The 18,674-nt window shown below is 53.4% G+C and overlaps 1 protein-coding gene across 5 annotated transcripts in view; it reads left to right on the top strand.

Moving 5' to 3' along the window:
* The window catches only part of KDM5C (lysine demethylase 5C), a 314,227-nt gene that overhangs the window by 32,582 nt on the left and 262,971 nt on the right, over positions 1–18,674 (top strand). For all 5 annotated transcript variants that reach the window (XM_029607393.1, XM_029607421.1, XM_029607412.1 and 2 more), the window contains one exon: positions 13,478–13,555. In XM_029607393.1, the coding sequence (XP_029463253.1) occupies positions 13,478–13,555 (78 nt within the window). The remainder of the gene's footprint in view (positions 1–13,477; positions 13,556–18,674) is intronic.

Here is an 18,674-nt window from a genome sequence, read left to right as displayed (position 1 = left end):
CTAAGGGGGAGGGGTCTGTCTCAAGGAGGCCCGGAGGGGCGTAGACGAGTAGGATTTGTAGTTGTTCCGAGGTGAAGAGACCCATTTCTAGTTTAGAGTCTGAGTTGTATGGGTGCTGGATGAACCCGAGGTCTTTTTTTGATGCAAATAGGAGTCCTCCTCCTCTTTTTTTCAGTCGGGGGATGGAGAAGATGTCGTAGTTTGATGTGGGAAGTTGGTTTATAATTGCTGTGTCCGTGGGTTTGAGCCATGTTTCTGTTATAGCACATATATCTGGTTTGGTATCAAGGAGATAGTCGTTGAGGATTAGAGATTTCTTGGACAGAGATTGTGCATTGAATAGTGAAAGTGAGAATACAGTGAGGCCTAAGAGTTGGGTGATGGGTGTTATCAAAATTGGGGTGAATGATTTAAGGTTTCGGTGTAGCGCCTGTCGTTTGTGTTGTAGTATGAATGATCTGTTCGGTTTTCCTATTGCTGACAGGCTGTGTTGTAAAATAGGTATTGGGAAGGTGGGGAACATTTTAGCGTGTAGTGCTTGTGTTGTAGTGGTGCTGCGTTAGTGCTGTTGATGGACCGAGGGGCGAAGGCAGTCTTTGTGAGTCTTTTGTTTTAATGTAGAGTGCTGAGAGGTAGTTGTTTTGCTGTTGCTTGAGTGTTGTTTGCTCAGGATGGTTGCTTGTTCAGGATGGTTGCTTGCTGAATGCTTGCAGGATGGTTGCTTGCTGAATGCTTGCAGGATGGTTGCTTGCTGAATGCTTGCAGGATGGTTGCTTGCTGAATGCTTGCAGGATGGTTGCTTGCTGAATGCTTGCAGTATGGTTGTTAGCTGAATGCTTGCAGTATGGTTGTTAGCTGAATGCTTGCTGAATGCTTGCAGTATGGTTGTTAGCTGAATGCTTGCAGTATGGTTGTTAGCTGAATGCTTGCTGTATGGTTGTTAGCTGAATGCTTGCTGTATGGTTGTTAGCTGAATGCTTGCAGGATGGTTGTTAGCTGAATGCTTGCAGGATGGTTGTTAGCTGAATGCTTGCAGGATGGTTGTTAGCTGAATGCTTGCAGGATGGTTGCTTGCAGGATGGTTGCTTGCTGAATGCTTGCAGGATGGTTGTTAGCTGAATGCTTGCAGGATGGTTGTTAGCTGAATGCTTGCAGGATGGTTGTTAGCTGAATGCTTGCAGGATGGTTGCTTGCTGAATGCTTGCAGGATGGTTGTTTGTTTGCTGAGCACTTGTTGAATGCTTGCAGGATGGATGCTTGTTGAGAGCTTGCTGAGATGACACTAGCTGGGTGCAGTATGGTGTTTGTTGGGAGAGAGCTGGACGAACGTGAAGCAGGATGGATGCTGGCTTACTTATGAGGGTTCACATTGGTTTCAATATAACCAATTAGGTTACTTGCTGTTAGGAGGATAATGGATGAACCAGCTATTATCATAGTCATGTGAGAAGTTGGTGGAAACCATCAAACATTTAGAGGAAGGATCCCTCACTATGGGAAGGGACTTTTTGTTTAGCCTGGTGTTGCTTGGGCTGGTCGTCCGGGGGTTTCACTGTTCATTCCGAGGACGCCGTGCGGTGGTACTGCTTAGAGATGTCCGAGGGTGCAGGGAGCCACATCTATGTCCTTCTGGGCTGTCTGCAGGGGCTGCTCGAAGGGGCGCTCAAAGGGGCAGGCCCCTTTGTCGCGCTCCTTCGGCGCGTGACGCTAGGCGCGTGACGCTTGACCAGGTTAGATTTTTATAGATGACTCTTTTTTGTGTCGCTCAAAAGTATATCCTGCAAGAACTGGACAGTGAGGCTCCTCTGGACCCGCCTGGCCCCGCTCCCCTGGGGAAGAAGGGGGACCCCGTGTTGGGGCTCCGCCCGCCGTCGAGGGCTTTTCCTACTAATCCCACGTTCCTCCAGTTATCTAGGAAATGGGATTCGCCCGAAGCCTCCCTCAAGGTCAGCAGAGCCATGGAGAAGCTATACCCTCTCCCTGAGGATTTCCTCGAGCTGCTCAAAGTCCCGATGGTAGACTCCACTGTCTCGACGGTCACCAAACACACCACCATCCCGGTTACAGGAGGCTCAGTGCTGCGGGATCTTCAAGATAGGAAGCTAGAAGTTTCTCAAGAGAGTGTTTGAGGTTTCGGCGCTGGGTGTTCGGGCAGCTATCTGTAGCTCGCTGGCACAAAGAGCGGGCCTTCGGTGGGTGCAGCAGCTCCTCACTTCTTAGGACCTCCACCAGAGGAGACATGTCAGGCAGACAGGTTGGAGGCTGTAATTGCCTACGGGGTGGATGGCCCTGTATGATCTCCTACGAGTCCTGGCCAAGTCGATGGTTGCAGCGGTTTCGCCCCGACGTCTCCTTTGGCTCCGCAACTGGTCGGCAGATGCCTCCTCAAAGACTCTGCTGGGATCCCTCCCTTTTAAAGGAAAATTGTTTGGGGAAGATCTGGACCAGATTATTAAGTTCCTCAGAGAGAATGCAGTGCCTAGGCTCCCGGAGGATCGGCCGTGGTCTACTAGATCATTCAGTGCCTCCAGAAGCCGATTCCGCAGTCAATGCCGTTTCTGCACCACGAGACACAATACCTCGGATGCCCTCATCTCGTTCGCACTCCTGGTCCTGTCCCTTTCGAGGGTGCAGACTTGCCAAGGACGGGATGGCCCATGGAAAGTCCTCCAAGCCTTCTAAATGATGCCAGGCCGACCCACTCCTCGATCCCCCGGATCGGGGGCCAGATTTCTTTCTTCTACGAGGAGTGGGTCCGGATTACGTTGGATCAATGGGTCCTAGATATTCTAAAACAAGGCTACGCATTGGATTTTGCTCGGTCCCCAAGAGACAGGTTCCTCTTCTCTCCCTGCGGGTCACTCCAAAAGCAGCTCATTGTACGCCAGACGCTCGACCGGCTCCTTGCTCTTGGGGCAATTACCCCAGTGCCCACCACAGAAGTGGGTCGCGGCCAATATTCAATCTACTTTGTGGTCCCCAAAAAAGAGGGCACTTTCCGCCCAATTCTGGATCTCAAGTCTGTGAAAAAGTCCTTCCATGTCCCTCACTTCAGGATGGAGACCCTGCGCTCTGTGATTGCGACAGTTCATCGGGGAGAATTCCTGGCCTCTCTGGACCTCACGGAAGTTTTACCTTCACATTCCTATCCTCAAAGCGCATTAGTGCTTCGTCAGGTTCAAGATCTTAGGTCAGCATTTTCAATTCCAGGCCCTTCCTTTCGGTCTGGCAACGGCCCCACGAACATTTACAAAGGTTATGATGGTGGTGGCGGCCGCTCTCTGCCGAGAGGGAATCCTTGTTCACCCTTACCTGGATGTCTGGCTCATTTGAGTGTAAACCTTGATCCAGGGTCATCGGGCGGTCAACAGAGTGGTACAACTCCTCCAATCCCTCGGTTGGATCATCAACTACGCCAAGAGCAGTCTTACTCCTTTCCTGTCGTTAGACTTCCTGGGAGCGCGGTTCGACACGGCGACGGGCAAGGTCTTCCTGCGGCCAGATCAGGCCCAGTCGCTAACGGCGCAGGTCCAGCGCTTCTCTGGTCTCTCTTTGCCCATAGCTTGGGATTATCTGCAGGTACTGGGATCCATGGCATCCACTATCTATCTGGTATCCTGGGCCTTTGCTCATATGCGTCCGCTGCAGAGAGCATTACTCTCCCGCTGGAAACCAGGGTCGCGGAAGTTCCAGGCCATCCTTCTGCTCCCACGACTCGCCAGGGACAGTCTACTCTGGTGGCTGGACCCACTCCACTTGGCGCAGGGAATGCCCTTGGACATTCTGGAATGGATAATAGTCACCACAGATGCCAGTCTCTCCGGTTGGGGAGCAGGTCCGTGCAGGGACAGTGGACGAAGTCTCAAGCAGCTTGGCCGATCAATCGCTTGGAGACCAGAGCGGTCCGACTAGCACTGAAGAGTTTTCTTCCCCTCGTTCGCCATCAGGCGGTCAGGATCCTCTCGGAAACGCGACCACGGTGGCGTACATAAATCGCCAGGGCGGCATGAGAAGTCATGTCTCATTGGAAACGGACAAGCTCATGGAGTGGGTGGAACTCCACCTTGCTTGGTTGGCGGCCTCGCACATCGCAGGAGTGGACAACATTCAGGCGGACTTCCTGAGTCGTCAACGTTTCGATCCCGGGGAGTGGGAGCTCTCAGAGGAGGCGATGCAGCTTCTCGTTCGGCGTTGGGGGATCCCTCACCTGGACCTCATGGCAACAGCTCATAACGCGAAGGCACTTCGATTCTTCAGCCGCAGAAGAGAACGCGGCGCAGAGGGCGTGGATGTGCTAGTTCTGCCGTGGCCCCATCACCACCTCCTCTACGTGTTCCCACCGTGGCCCCTCGTGGGCAAGGTCCTCCGAAGGATCGAGGTTCACCAGGGCCCAGTGATTCTGGTGGCTCCTGAGTGGCCCCGTCGCGGATCTGCTCAACCTGGCGGTGGACGGGCCCTTCCGCCTAGGTCATCTATTGCACCTCCTATGCCAAGGGCCAGTATTTTTCGACAGGGCAAATCGCTTCTGTCTTGCAGCTTGGCTTTTGGGAGGCGCAGGCTAAGACGCCGCGGTTATCCGGAGGCCGTGGTCTCGACCCTCCTTCAGGCTCGGAAGACGTCCACGTCCTTCGCTTATGACCGTGTGTGGAAGGCTTTTGAATCGTGGTGCACTACCCACTCGGCTCATCCAAGGACAGCCTCTGTGCCTCTGATCCTTTCCTTCCTGCAAGCAGGTCTGGAGAAGGGTCTAGCCTACAACTCTGAGGGTACAGGTGGCTGCCCTTGGGTCCTTGATCCACCAAAGGGAGGAAATTCCGCTTTCGTCTCACCCGGATGTCGTCCGATTCCTCAAGGGTGTAAAGCATTTGAAGCCACCACTTCAAGCTCCTTGTCTTTCATGGAGCCTCAACTTGGTACTCCGGATCCTGGGTGGACCTCCCTTCGAGCCTCTATGTGCCGCTACTCTCAAGGATCTCACTCTTAAGGCAGTTTTCCTCGTAGCCATTTGTTCGGCCTGCCGGGACTCTGCGCTACAGGCGCTGACCTGCAGGGAACCGTACCCACAGCTCACCGACTCTACGGTCACCTTGCGCACGGTGCCCTCGTTCCTGCCCAAGGTGGTCTCTGCTTTTCACCTGAATCAGACGGTGGAACTTCCTTCTTTCTCATCAGTTGACTCGATCTCCGCAAGCTCGACCTCAAACGCGTCCTGATACGTTACCTGGAGGTCACCAATGAGTTTCGTCTGTCGGACCACCTGTTTGTCCTTTGGTCCAGTTCCAAGAAGGGGTCCAAGGCCTCAAAGACGACAATTGCTCGCTTGCTGAAGGAAGCTATTGCGGCCGTGTATATAGGCGTGGGGAAGCAACCCCTGCTGGGCAACAGAGCCCACTCTCTCCGCTCCCAGGCGGCATCCTGGGCGGAGAGCCACTCCGTTTCTCCTCAAGAGATATGCAGAGCAGCCACCTGGAAGTCATTGCATACCTTTGCTCGACACTATCGCCTGGATGTCTAGTCGACTTTTGGTTCTTTTGGCGACAGGATCATTCGAGCAGGGTTATCTAGGGCCCACCCTCAGTAGGGAAGCTTTGGTACATCCCACCGTCTGGACTAATCCGGGTATGTACAGGGAAAGGAAAATTATTCCTTACCTGCTAATTTTCGTTCCTGTAGTACCACGGATCAGTCCAGACGCTCTCCCTCCAGACTTGTGGGGAATTCTGTTTGGGATCTACTGCTCGACTTCCTTGCTTTTGCCTCTCTGTGTCTCTATGACTATCTTATCCACCTGTGGAGCTGTTTCACAGTTCTCTTTGCAAGTTTGCCATTGGGCACTGGTTTGTTCAAGTTTACAGTTCAAAGTTACATTAACATGGTTTACTTGATCCCTCCTTCTCTCTCTCTCTCTCTCTCTCTCTCTCTCTCTCTCTATGGCTTTGATAGTCTGTTTACTGAAGAGGGATAGTGGGTGTGCTGGCTTATATGGCAACACTCTCGGAAGTTTTTGTCAGACTCCATCTGCTGGAAGGGGGACGTAACCCACCGTCTGGACTGATCTGTGGTACTACAGGAACGAAAATTAGCAGGTAAGGAATAATTTTCTTTTATCCTTTTTGTGGGTCCCATCTTTCCTCGCCTTAGACAGCTTTCCATACACTTGCTAACTATGAAAACAGTTTTTCTGATCGCCATATGTTCGGCAAGAAGAATTTCGGAGTTGCAAGCTCTTTTGTGACGGGAGCCTTTTTTTTGATCATTACTAGGGACACAGTTCAAATTAGGACTATGCCTTTCTTTTTGCTGAAGATGGTTTCAGACCATTTCCTTACTGACTCTGGAAGGGTTGCGGAATGAGCAGGAACATCATGTTTTGCGCCCCTTGGATGTTAGTCATCTGGTACAATATCTTAAGGTGACTAATACCTTCTGGACAACAGATCATTTGTTTGTTCTATATAGTGGGGTTAAGAAAGGGGGAGCGGCTTCTTGAGCCATGGTTGCACGTTGGATTAAACTGACAACAGTGGCCTATGTGGCAGAGGAGAGAAGCCTTTGCCCAGTCAAATTAGGGCACGTTAAACTAGAATGCAGGCTGTTTCCTGGGAGGAATTACAATTGATATGTCTGAGATTTATAGAGCTGTGACATAGTCTTCCTTACTTACCTTCTCCAAGCACTATCGTTTGGATATTTGGGCACAGGAGGATGTCTTTTGACAGGGCAGTCCTGTTGGGAGTGCAGGCAGCTTCCCACCCCTCTGAGGAGTAGGTTTGGTACATACCACTTGTGTGGACTGTCCTGCCTAGGTGAAATTACTTCATACCTGATAAATTCCTTTCCTTTAGCATAGGCAGGCCAGTCCACACTCCCACTTGGGGCTGCAGCTGCTCTTACTGTTCTTTTTTGGGACAGCAGATATTTGGAAACCAGTAAAGGTTCCAGATTGATGAAAATCTGGTTAAGTGACTTTTTTTTTTCTGCTGTTAATGAATTTCTTTTCTTGAACCCAGTGGTTTTGTTGTCCTGGAAGTAAAAAACACAAAACAATCTTTTGGGTTCAGGAAATGTTGGTTCTTGCAGTTTGTGGTGTTTAGTTGTCCACAGTTGGCTTTTCCAGGAATACTAGCAGGCTGATGTTAGCGCAGGACTATATATATCAGTGACATCAGTGAGTCTGTGATCTCAGCCTCCATCTGCTGGCAGGATTGCAAAACCCATTTGTGTGGACTGGCATGCCTATGGTAAAGCAAAGGAAATTATTAGGTAAGAAATAATTTCACCTTTCAGGTCTATTGGCCTTTGTGGAACCCTCCCCCAACACAGAAATAGTGCATGCAATCAAACTGGAATTTCTTCTCTCTCATTTATGGTAGGAGCTGCTTCTGACCTTGTACCTGCAGTTTTCACACAGTCTGCATTTTCTGGGAATCTACAAGTGACACATCTCATTTTGTGAGCATGAAATTTATTCTGTCTTTTCCTAGCGTGTAGCAGATGGACTCAGAACCAATGGGTATAGTGTACTCTTGCTAGCAGTTGGAGACGGATCAGATTTCAATCTGATGTCAGCCCCTAGTACATATACCCCTGCAGGAAGTGCAGATCCCCAGTATTTTCCGTCTCCATAGCAGTTAGGAGCTATCTGCACGCTCTGAGCGTTAGAACTAAATTTAAAGGAGAAAATTCTACTCAAGACGAGCCCCGCTCTCCTGCGGTGATGCCCTCTGGTCCCTCCCCCAGTTGAGATTCCCGAGGTGATTTCCGTGGTCCCTCGGAGGTTAGCCTTGGTCCAGCGGCCGAATTGCGGCGAGGACTTACAGCCCCTGAGCGAGAGGAGTTCGGGCGCGGCTGAGAGGCAGCGGGTGCACCCTCAAAAGCGGCGGTGAAGGTAGTTGCCCTCTCCCCCCGCAGCCGGAGACCGCCCGGGATGAGACCGGGAAGCGCCGAAGGTAAGGTAGAAATCTTTACTTGTGCCGGTCTCCAAGGATTGAGGACGAGCGCAGGCCATCGGCCGAAGCCAGCGCCACCGGATTGATCCGCCCTAGCATGGCCAGACCCCGGCATTTCCAAGGGCTTTCCCACGTGGAAACCCTCCGAGGTAGTCTCCATCTTGCCCGCATGGTCGCTGTTGCCATCTTGGCTTTAATCTCGCCGTTCTCATCGCCGCCGGCCGAGCGCACAAAATTTACCTGTGCGCACAAACCTACTTCTGCGCCTAAGATACACGCACAAGAACACTCAGACGCATAAATGGCACGCGCAAGTCCCGGTCGCACGGACTATGCGCACTCGACTACCGGCGTGCACATCCGGGGTTAAGCGCACTAATACGCGCTCAAGTCCATGCACGCGACCAGGCGCTCCGGAGCGAAACATGTACGCGCAGGCAACCTCGACGCCGCCAAGATCTGAAGTAAAATCCCTAGGCCTCTGCTCAGCATGCCACTTCAGGGCCGCCCAGAGCCAGGAAGCCGATGCCCTATGCACCCAATGCGAGGAGGCCCTGGGAGATCCACCACAAGCTCAGACTCGCCCAGGGCCGGGGACTAGCTCTTCAGGGGGCTCCCTGGAGCTAGCAACCACCAGCGGGAGGCTCCCAGGGAAACAGCGCCACTCAATGTGGACCCCTCGTCTATTTCTTGGGTGGAACTCTTCAAGGGGATTCACGCCTTTGTCCGGATGCAAACGGATTCCCGGGCGGACCAACCACATACGTCGCAGGAGGACCCCTATGCCCCAGGTCCCTCAAGACCCAGGCATAGGCCCTTACCGCCAAGTAGTCCTACCTTCGAGGGCATGGACTTCTCAGAAGACTAAGCCGAACCTCTAGAAGAAGGAGAACTCCCCCCGGGGACAGAACCCCACCGAACCATGAGGCGGTTCTTCACAAGGGAGGAGCTCCCGGACCTGGTCTCCCAATGCCTGGCAGAACTAGCGATCCCGGTCTCAGAAACCCAGGGGGATCCCGAGGAGAACCCATTTCTGGAAGGCCTTCGACAGACCTCCCGTCATTTCCCGCTCTTGCGAGCCGCGCAACAGCTTATTGACCTGGAATGGAACACCCCAGAGTCTGCCTTTAAAGGGGGAAGGGCCTTGGCCAGTTTGTACCCCCTGGACCCAGCAACCAAAGACATGCTCGCTTGCCCAAGAGTGGACGTCATGGTCTGCGCAGTCTCCAAGCGCACCACCATCCCGGTGGAGGGAGGAGCAGCCCTCAAGGGCACGCATGACCGGCTGGAAGCAATGCTTAAGCAGTCATTTGACGTGGCCGCTATGTCTCTTCAGATTGCGGCCTGCTGCACCGTGGTGACACGTGCCTGCTTATCCCAGGCCAGGAACGGCACACCGGGAGACATCCTGGACCCAGCGCTATCCTTTCTAACGGACGCATCCTCAGACCTCGTACGCACAGCGGCTAGAGGAGTATCATTGGCGGTGGCGGCAAGGAGACAGCTCTGGCTCAGAAGCTGGTCGGCCGACCCATCTTCCAAAACCCGACTCACAAGGATGCTCTTCAAAGGAACCCTCCTGTTCGGCAGCGATCTAGAAAAGATGGCGGGCAAATGGGGCGAATCCCCAGTCCTGTGCCTTCCGGAAGACAAGTCAAGGAGAGCCCAACGACAGCCTGCCAGGGCCCCCAGGGGCAGAAGCTCGCAGCGCTTCAACCCATATAGGAGCAGCTACCAGGCGCCCCGCCCTTCGGGCAGGAACCAGTCCTTTCGGAACAAGCACAACAAGGAGGGAAGCAGCTCGGGCACAGGGCCCGGCCGTCCCCCACAATGAGAATCAGCCGACCCATCCAAGGGAAGCCATAGGGGGCAGACTGGCCCTATTCTACCAAAGATGGGTCGAGATAACTTCGGACAATTGGGTCCTAGCCATCATCCGGGAAGGGTACTACCTGGACTTCTTATGCCCCCCCCCGGACAAGTTTGTGGAGTCCCCCTGCCACGACCCCACCAAAAAGGCGGCAGTGGAAGTTACACTAGCCAGGCTACTGGCCCTCGAGGCCATAACCCGGTACCTCCTCAGGAGATAAATTCTGGTCATTATTCTATATACTTTCTCGTTCCCAAGAAAGAGGGAACGTTCCGGCCAATCCTGGACCTCAAATCCGTAAACCGATACCTGAAGGTCCCCCGCTTCCGCATAGAAACCCTGAGATCCGTAATAAACGCAATACAGCTGGGAGAGTTCCTCACATCCCTGGACCTGTCAGAGGCATACCTGCACATCCCAATTCATCGGGAACACCAGCGTTACCTACGCTTCAAGATTCTGGGCCATCACTACCAGTTCAGGGCCCTACCCTTCGGGCTAGCCACAGCACCACGGACGTTCACCAAGGTGATAGTGGTAGTGGCGGCAATACTGCGGAAGGAAGGAGTCCTCGTACACCCTTACTTGGACGACTGGCTGATCAGGGCAAAGGCTCCAGAGGAAAGCACTCAATCAACCAACAGAGTCAAGTCTCTACTGGAGAGCCTCGGATGGATGGTCAACACGAACAAGAGTTCCCTGCAGCCCTCGTTGGAGTACCTGGGGGTCCACTTCGACACCAAGAAGGACAAAGTCAGCCTGACGCCCGCAAGGAGTTCAAAGCTGTGGAACCGGTTGAAATCCTTGTTGAGCGACCCTCTCCCCATGGCATGGGATTACCTACAGACCCTAGGGCTGATGGCATCCACACTGGAAGTGGTCCCCTGGGCGAGGGCCCACATGAGGCCTCTACAACACTCACTGCTGTCACGTTGGAACCCACGGTCGCACAATTACACCGTACGCTTACCTCTCCCGGGCACAGTCCGGACCAAACTACGCTGGTGGCTGCAGCCCAGCCACATGAACAGAGGCTCAAGACTGTCATCCCCAACCTGGACTCTGCTAATGACAGACGCCAGTCTACGGGGATGGGGAGCACACTGCGAGGAACTAACCGCCCAAGGGCAGTGGAACGCAGAAGAGGCAGGATGGAACATCAATCGCCTAGAAGCACGGGCAGTCAGACTCGCCTGCCTGCGGTTCGCTCAAAGACTCCGAGGCAAAGCGGTCAGAGTGATGTCCGACAATGCCACAATGGTTGCCTACGTCAACAGACAAGGGGGAACCAGAAGCCAACAGGTGTCACTGGAGATAAACCCACTGATGGCATAGGCGGAAGCAAATCTCCGCCGCCCACATCGCCGGGAAGGACAACATCACGACGGACTTCCTCAGCAGAGAAAGTCTAGACCCAGGAGAATGGAAGCTAGCTCCCGCAGCCTTCCGGATGATAGTAAACAGGTGGGGAACACCAGAAATGGACCTCCTGGCGAATAGAACCAACATCCAAGTATCCAGATACTTCAGCCGCAAGCGGAATCTACAAGCCCAAGGGATCGATGCCCTGGTGCAAACCTGGCCACAGGGCACCCTACTATACGCCTTCCCGCCATGGCCCCTTTTGGGCGCAATGATTCCAAGATACAGCTACACAAGGGGCTAGTTCTTCTGGTGGCCCCGGATTGGCCAAGAAGACCGTGGTACGCAGACATGAGAAGACTGCTGGCAGGGAACCCTCTACTCCTGCCCCCTCTGAGACCTGCTACAACAAGGTCCAATCGTCCACGAGGACCCAACTCAATTCTCTTACGGTCTGGCCATTGAGAGGGCTCGCCTGAAGAAGAGCGGATACTCAGGGGCGGTAATAGACACCCTCCTCCGAGCATGCAAGTTCTCCACATCGCTAACATACATAAGGATCTGGAGAATATTTGAGGCCTGGTGCTAAGATCACGACATCAAGACACGCTCACTTAAAGTTCCCGTGATGCTGGAGTTCCTACAGAGTGGACTTCAGAAAGGACTGTCCCTCAATTCTATCAAGGTACAGGTGGCAGCACTGGCATGCTTCGGCACCAGGGACGACAGTAATAGCCCAGCCTCTCACCCGGATGTGTCACGTTTCCTGAGAGGAGTCAAACACATTCGCCCACCGCTGAGGTGGCCTGTACCTCTGTGGAACCTCAACCTCGTCCTGAACTTCCTATCTGGATCCACCTTCAGGCCTCTTTGAGGCCTATCACTCCGTCAGCTGACCCTGAATATTGTCTTCCTCCTGGCAGTTTGTTCAGCTTGACGCATCTCTGAACTACAAGCACTGTCTTGCCGTGAACCCTTCCTTAGGTTCACCCCAGGATCCATCCAGCTGCGCACGGTACCTTCATTCCTTCCCAAAGTGGTCTCCCACTTCCATCTGAACCAGACCATCTCGCTCCCTTCGGCGGGAGCCCTGGAGAATTCGGAAGAAATCCGTAACCTGCGTCACCTCAACGTTGCCAGAATCCTCTCCAGATACCTGGAAATGTCAGAACCTGTACGGAAGACGGGTCCACCTTTTCGTCCTTCACAGCGGGAAAAGACTAGGGGAAGCAGCCTCGCAGGCAACCATAGCCCGCTGGATCAAGGAAGTTATCAGGGAAACCTCCACCTCTACAGGTCAAGGCCCATTCAACCAGAGCCCAGGCAGCGTCCTGGGCAGAAACAAGAATGATGTCGCCTGCCAAGATCTGCAGGGCGGCGACATGGTCCTCCATCCATACCTTCTCCAGATTCTACCGTCTGGATGTTCAGGCTCGGGAGGACATGGCATTTGCAAGGGCAATACTAAGTGGGTCACAGGCAGCCTCCCACCCGGTTCGGAAGTAGCTTTTATACATCCCATTGGTTCTGAGTCCATCTGCTACACGCTAGGAAATGGAGAAATTACTTACCTGATAATTTTGTTTTCCTTAGTGTAGACAGATGGACTCAGCAGCCCACCCTTGGCTGCCGTCACGCATGGTATTGCAAATGATTCAAGGGTAAGTCTCCCTTCGTTTACCTAGGTCTCCACCCGGCTGGGTGTCTATGCTTTCCGGTTGAGCTCCCTGGCAGTCTCCAGCTATACTCAATCGACCAGTTCAAATTATTCCAGTTAATCAAGTTATAACGTTTATATAGTTATGAAGTTATGCAAGTTAATCAAATTAACCAATCGGTCAGTCAAACATATATCCACAATGCTTTGCAAGGAAGAATACTGAGGATCTGCACTTCCTGCAGGGGTATATGTACTAGGGGCTGACATCAGATTGAAATCTGATCCGTCTCCAACTGCTATCAGGAGTACACTATACCCATTGGTCCTGAGTCCATCTGTCTACACTAAGGAAAACGAAATTATCAGGTAAGTAATTTCTCCATTGCCGTGTACACCCTAACATTTTCTTCTGAGTCCCAGGCTTTGCAGAAAGTGATGATTATACTATGTTCATATAGTAAATCAGGAGAATTCAGAGTAAACTGACATATAGAAATCAAGTAATTCCTCCTCTGTTTCATGTGTTCGTAAGATTGTCTCAATATTACTGGGAGCCCAAGAAGTGTCAGGTGGCATTCATAGCACTTTGCTCTGGTACTACAGGCCAGCATTGACACTTGACTTTTTGTATTACAGGATTGGCAACCTCCCTTTGCAGTAGAAGTGGATAACTTTCGTTTCACTCCCCGTATTCAGAGACTGAATGAACTAGAGGTGAGTGTGGGTAGCAAGACCAGCTGCTGAGGAAGATTTGGTAAGGCTGTGAGTGATATTTATCACAGCATTGATGGGGAGCATGGATAGAAAGTGAGGTTCCCTGTAGTACCCGGATCAGTCCAGACTGCTGGGTTTTGCCTCCCTTCCAGCAGATAGAGACAGAGAAAAACTTTGAGAGCGCCCTCTCATAACCTGGTGTGCTACCTGCTGCTTCCTCCGTATTTCTCTGTCTCCAGCAGATGGAGGTGGTGCAAAACCTGCGGTTCTGATCCAAGCCAAAAAAAAAAAGGGGGGGGGGGGGGGATTTGATCCTCTCTTGGAGTCTCCCAAGGGGTTTGGGAGATCCTGGTCGGACCATCCTCCGTGGTTATAGGCGTCTTGGACGAGCAGGGGTTGGGAACCCCGATCTTTGTCCTGAGTCAGTGGTGGGGTGATAGCTGGTGGTCCACCTCTCTCTTTCTCCCCTCTACTGCTGTCTTACCAGACTCTTCAGGGAAGTATTCCTATTTTTTTTCATTGAGTTGTTAAAGTTGTTTTAAAAAAAAGGAAAAGGTGCAGGTAGCTGGTATTCGTCGGCTTCCCTTCGGCAGCAGGTAGGGCAGGGGATTCCCGAAGCTCGGGGTTATATTTAGCTTGCTAATTTTTATCGGGCCAGCTGGCAGCTGCCTCACGGCGTTTCCTTCTCCCCTCATGCATGCTGTGAACGGGCCGTTGTTCCTGCTGCAGCGATCAGCTTTCCAGCCGCGTTTTTTCGGGGGTTTGCAGTCTGTGCCTCCCCAGCGGGCCGCGGCAGCTGAATTGCAGCAGCACAGTGCCGGGAGGCTGCTCGCTGCCTCAGAAGCTGTTCCCCCCCCCCCCCCTTCAGTGCGGGAATGGCAGCCATTTTGGGTGCTTTGCGCGCCATGGTGATCAGACCATTGGGGGGGAGGGGATCTCCCGGCCCTCTCACCAGTTGATTCCAGCCCAGGGGCGGCCCGGCGAGCTGCTGGGGGCTCCCCTGATGCAGATCTTGACCCTTTAGAGGGTACTTTTGCAGGGCTCCCAATGTTTTCTCCACAATTAATTTTGTTAATGCATCAGGCCTTCCTGGCTAGTACTGGTGAAAAGAAGGGACCCTCTCTGCTTCAGGAGCCTAGCGGCCCACCGTGCAAGATCCCTAGAAGGGAGGAAATGCCGGTGGCAATGCGGATTTGTCGGGTACAGGGCCCGGGGCCTCGGCCCGTTCCCCGAGAACCCTCTTCAGATGATTTGGACCAAGGGGAAGGGCCGATGGCCCCCCTCCCTCCCATGGATGTCATTGACATTGGTGCCACGTCAGACCAGGTCCCTCCGGTGAAGGGCGACGACCCGAAGGTGGTCTGTTATTTCAGAAAGATGAACTGGTGCCCTTGATTCCCCATGTCTCGGCAGAACTGGGCATTCCCTGTATGTACCCGGATCAGTCCAGACACCTGGGTTCATCTCCCCCTATCAGCAGATGGAGACAGAGTAAAAAACCTTGCTGACCCCGTGCCACCTGCAGTTTGTCAGTATTTCTCTTTCTCTAGCAGATGGCAGAGGCTGTTAATCCTGCAGTTCCCTGTATGTACCCGGATCAGTCCAGACTGTGGGTTGAGCCTCCTTTCCAGCAGGTGGAGACAGACTAAAACTGAAAGGATATCCTATATGAGGACAGAGCCTATCCTGTAACCCTTCAGTATTTGTCTCCAGCAGGTGCAGCACGTCTCCCTTCGGTCTCCTGATCTAGGCTAGTCAGCCTTCTTTCTCTTCCTTCCTTCTGGGATCAAGCAAGTACTTATTCTTTAGTGATTTTGTAGTTGTTTTCTTCCTGTTAAAATAAAATTAAAAAGTTTAGTCAGGAAGTTGTGGATTTTTTCTTCAGAAGACTGTTCCGTCTCCTGGCTCTTGCCGGACTCAGAGGGGCTTTGCCCCTTGTGCAGTGCATAGCCTGTGTCCGTTACCGCTTCCAGGTGTGGGGACCGAGTCTGTCCAGGGCTCGTCCGCCCCCGGCTGCCGAAGGGTCTTAATGTTACGCTGCTGTGCTCAGTTTATTTACAAAAAAAAAAGTGACACAGAAACAGGCTTAAGTTTAAAAGTGCTCCCAGTGCTTTTAATACTTACCTACAGCAGCAGACCAATATTCTGTGTCTTTCTCCCCCACCTGGGCTTGAACCGGCAGCCAGACAGGCAGGAGTCAGCAGGTTTCCCCCCTGCTTCACTCCAGGCCTCCAGGCTGTCAATCAAACTTTCTCTGCAGCCTTTTTTTCTTCAGAGTGGCTCTTTGCCTCGGCAGGCAGCCTGCCTGCCTCTTCTCTGCCAGCCCCTTCATGTTTTTTTTTTGCGAGGGAACCTCTTCTCTGCCTCCCTGCCGGGTGGGTTAGGTCCCTCCTCGGCAGGGCTGGCAAATTTAGCCCGGGGATTGACTCCCCAGAGCTTGGCCAGGCGTTCCCGGGTCGGGAAAGGCCGGGAACGGCAGCCATTTTGGATTTTTTTGTCTGTTCTGTTTTCGGAGCTCCCTGGGGCTGGGAGGCCGATTTTTTTTTTTTTTTTTTTTTTTAATTTTATTTTTTGCAGCTACCCCCTGATTTCAGCCCCCTGGCCCCCCAGGATGGGTTTTGTCACCCTCTCCCTCCCCTTCCCCCACCCGGGACTTCCAGGGCTCATTTTGTATCTGATTTTGCCCTCCTCCTGCAAAGATTTTATTTATCTAGCCTGCAGGAGGAGGAGGAAGGTTGCCCCCCACCCCACCCCGACAAAAAGAAAAAATGTCCTTGCTCCGCGCCGTTGACGGTTAGACCGGCTGCTTAGCCCCTGGGGTCCCTTGGAGCGCGGGTGGTCCCGGGGGTGCCCCACCCCCGACCTCCCGGTGGATCCGGTACCCCCGGATCCTGCCGCCAATCAGATTGCGGAGGATACCCTTCCACCCCTGGAGGGGGACGACCCCAGGGTCTTCGGACTCCCTTATGGCCTCTTTGCCCAAGGATATGGACCTGGTCCTGGCGGGAATCAGGGATCCGGCAATCGCCTTCCCCTCTCATCCCATGCACAAGTTGTAGCGCCTGCGGGAATGGATCGCTCCTGAGATGGGACTTTAGGTGGGCCGTGCACTAGATAAGCTCCCCCTCCCGGAGGTATGCTTAGATTTAAAAAAAAAAAAAAAGACAATCCCTCCGGGGACTACTTATGCAATCACAATACAGGAGGGTTTCCCAGCTTTTAAAGCCGCACAGGTCTGCATGTTCAAGGCTCATGTTATGCGCCTTTTTGATGTCCTGGCGCTGGGGGTGCGTGCGCCTATTTGCAGCAGTCTCATGCTGCGGGCAGGTCTCAAGTGGGTTCAAAGTTACTCTGCACCCGGGAACCCCGTGGGCAGAGGCTGCGCTTTACGACCTTCTCCACGTCCAGGCAAAAGCGATGGCTACAGCGAGGTCCGCCAAACGGCTCCTCTGGCTGCGCCATTGGTCGGCTGATCCATCCTCCAAAGCCCGGTTGGGCATGTTGCTGTTCAAAGGTAAGCTGCTCCTTGGCAAGGGCCTTGAGAAACTATAGATTCCTTGGGGGAAAGTAAGGTCCATAGGCTTCTGAAGGACCGTCCGAAACCATCCCGTTCCTTTACACCCTCTTGTCCACGTTATCTTGGCCAGAGACTGTATACCCCACGCGGGCAGGGTGACTCCTCAGGGGGCTTTTCCGTCTTGCTTGCAGCCTTCCCATGGGCGCCATCCCTTTCGTGAGGGCCAGCCCACATGCTCCATCCTTAACACCTGCCACACAATGAAGTTCACTAGACTCTTTTCTCGGTCCCCTTCCTAGGTGGTCGACTCTCCCTGTTTTTCGTGGCATGGGTCAAATTCATGTCGGACCAGTGGGTCCTCGACGTCCTCAGAGATGGGTACGCCTTCGCTTTGCTCGAGATTCTCGAGATCCTTTTTCTATTTCCCCGTGCGGGCGGTCCCAGCGGCAAGCGGTGGAGCAAACCCCCGCCTGGCCCCTGTGTCTGGGCGTGGTGGTCCCAGTTCCAGACAGCAAATTTGTCGCAGGCCAGTATTCTATTTACTTCATTGTTCCCTAACAGGACGGGTCTTCGTCCGGTCTTAGACCTCACAAGAGTCAACCGGGCCCTCAAGATCCCGCTTTCCACATGAAAACTTTGCGAGTGGTCCTCGTGCCGTTTTTCGCCCCGGAGAGTTCCTCGCCTCACTTGCTTTGACAGAGGCGTGTTTCCATATTCTGATTCATCGTGGCTACTGTAGTCTCTTCGCGTTCACATCCTCCACCAGGACTTCCAGTTCAGGGCGCTTCCCTTTGGTCTTGCGACGGCACCTCGCGCCTTCACCAAAGTCATGGTGGTGGTGGCAGCAGCTCTCCGCCGGAAAGGGTTCCTTGTTCATCCCTACCGGGACGTCTGGCTCGTCAGGGCCAAGGTGGAGGCTCTTGCCGGCAGGCGGTGGATCGCGTGTTACCTCTCCTCATGTCTCTCGGGTGCATACTGAATTTCTCCAAGAGCTTCCTTCAGCCCTTCCAGGAGTTAGGGTTCCTGGGAGCCCACCTCGACAACCAAGTGGGCAAGGTCTTCTTGCCTCGCGCGCGGTCGAGTTGCTCGGACGGTTTCAGAGTCTGCTCTTGCTGCCTTCTCCGGCGGCCTGTGTCTGCCTGCAGGTCTCAGGCCCCTTGGCTTCTGCCATCGACCTTGTCCCTTGAGCTTTTGCTCATATGCTACCATTTCAGAAAGCTTTGCTGTCCCGTTGGCAGACAGTGTCTGAACAGTTTCACACAGTCCTCCCGTTTTTTGGGCCTTACCGTCGCCGACTTGCAGTGGTGGCTTTCCCTTCCTCATTTGCTACAGGGAAAGCCTCTCCAAGTCCCTCAGTGGACGATAGTAACCACGGACGCCAGTCTCTCGGGCTGGGGTGCGGTCTGCCTCACCCAGTACGCCCAGGGGATCTGACCGGCAGCTCAGTCTGGCTGGCACATCATTCGGTTGGAGGCTTGGGCAACGTTCCTAGCTCTTCTGGAGTTTCTCTCCCTCATCCGCGGCAAGGCGAAACGGGTCTTGTCTGACAGCTCCTCCACTGTGGCTTGTCAATCGCCAAGGAGGCACCCGCATTCTGCTGAT

This window comes from Rhinatrema bivittatum, chromosome 1, assembly GCF_901001135.1.
Source record: "Rhinatrema bivittatum chromosome 1, aRhiBiv1.1, whole genome shotgun sequence".
In the NCBI taxonomy this organism is placed as follows: domain Eukaryota; kingdom Metazoa; phylum Chordata; class Amphibia; order Gymnophiona; family Rhinatrematidae; genus Rhinatrema; species Rhinatrema bivittatum.
The sequence above is the reverse complement of the archived record's forward strand: the minus strand, read 5'-3'. Positions and strand labels throughout refer to the sequence as shown.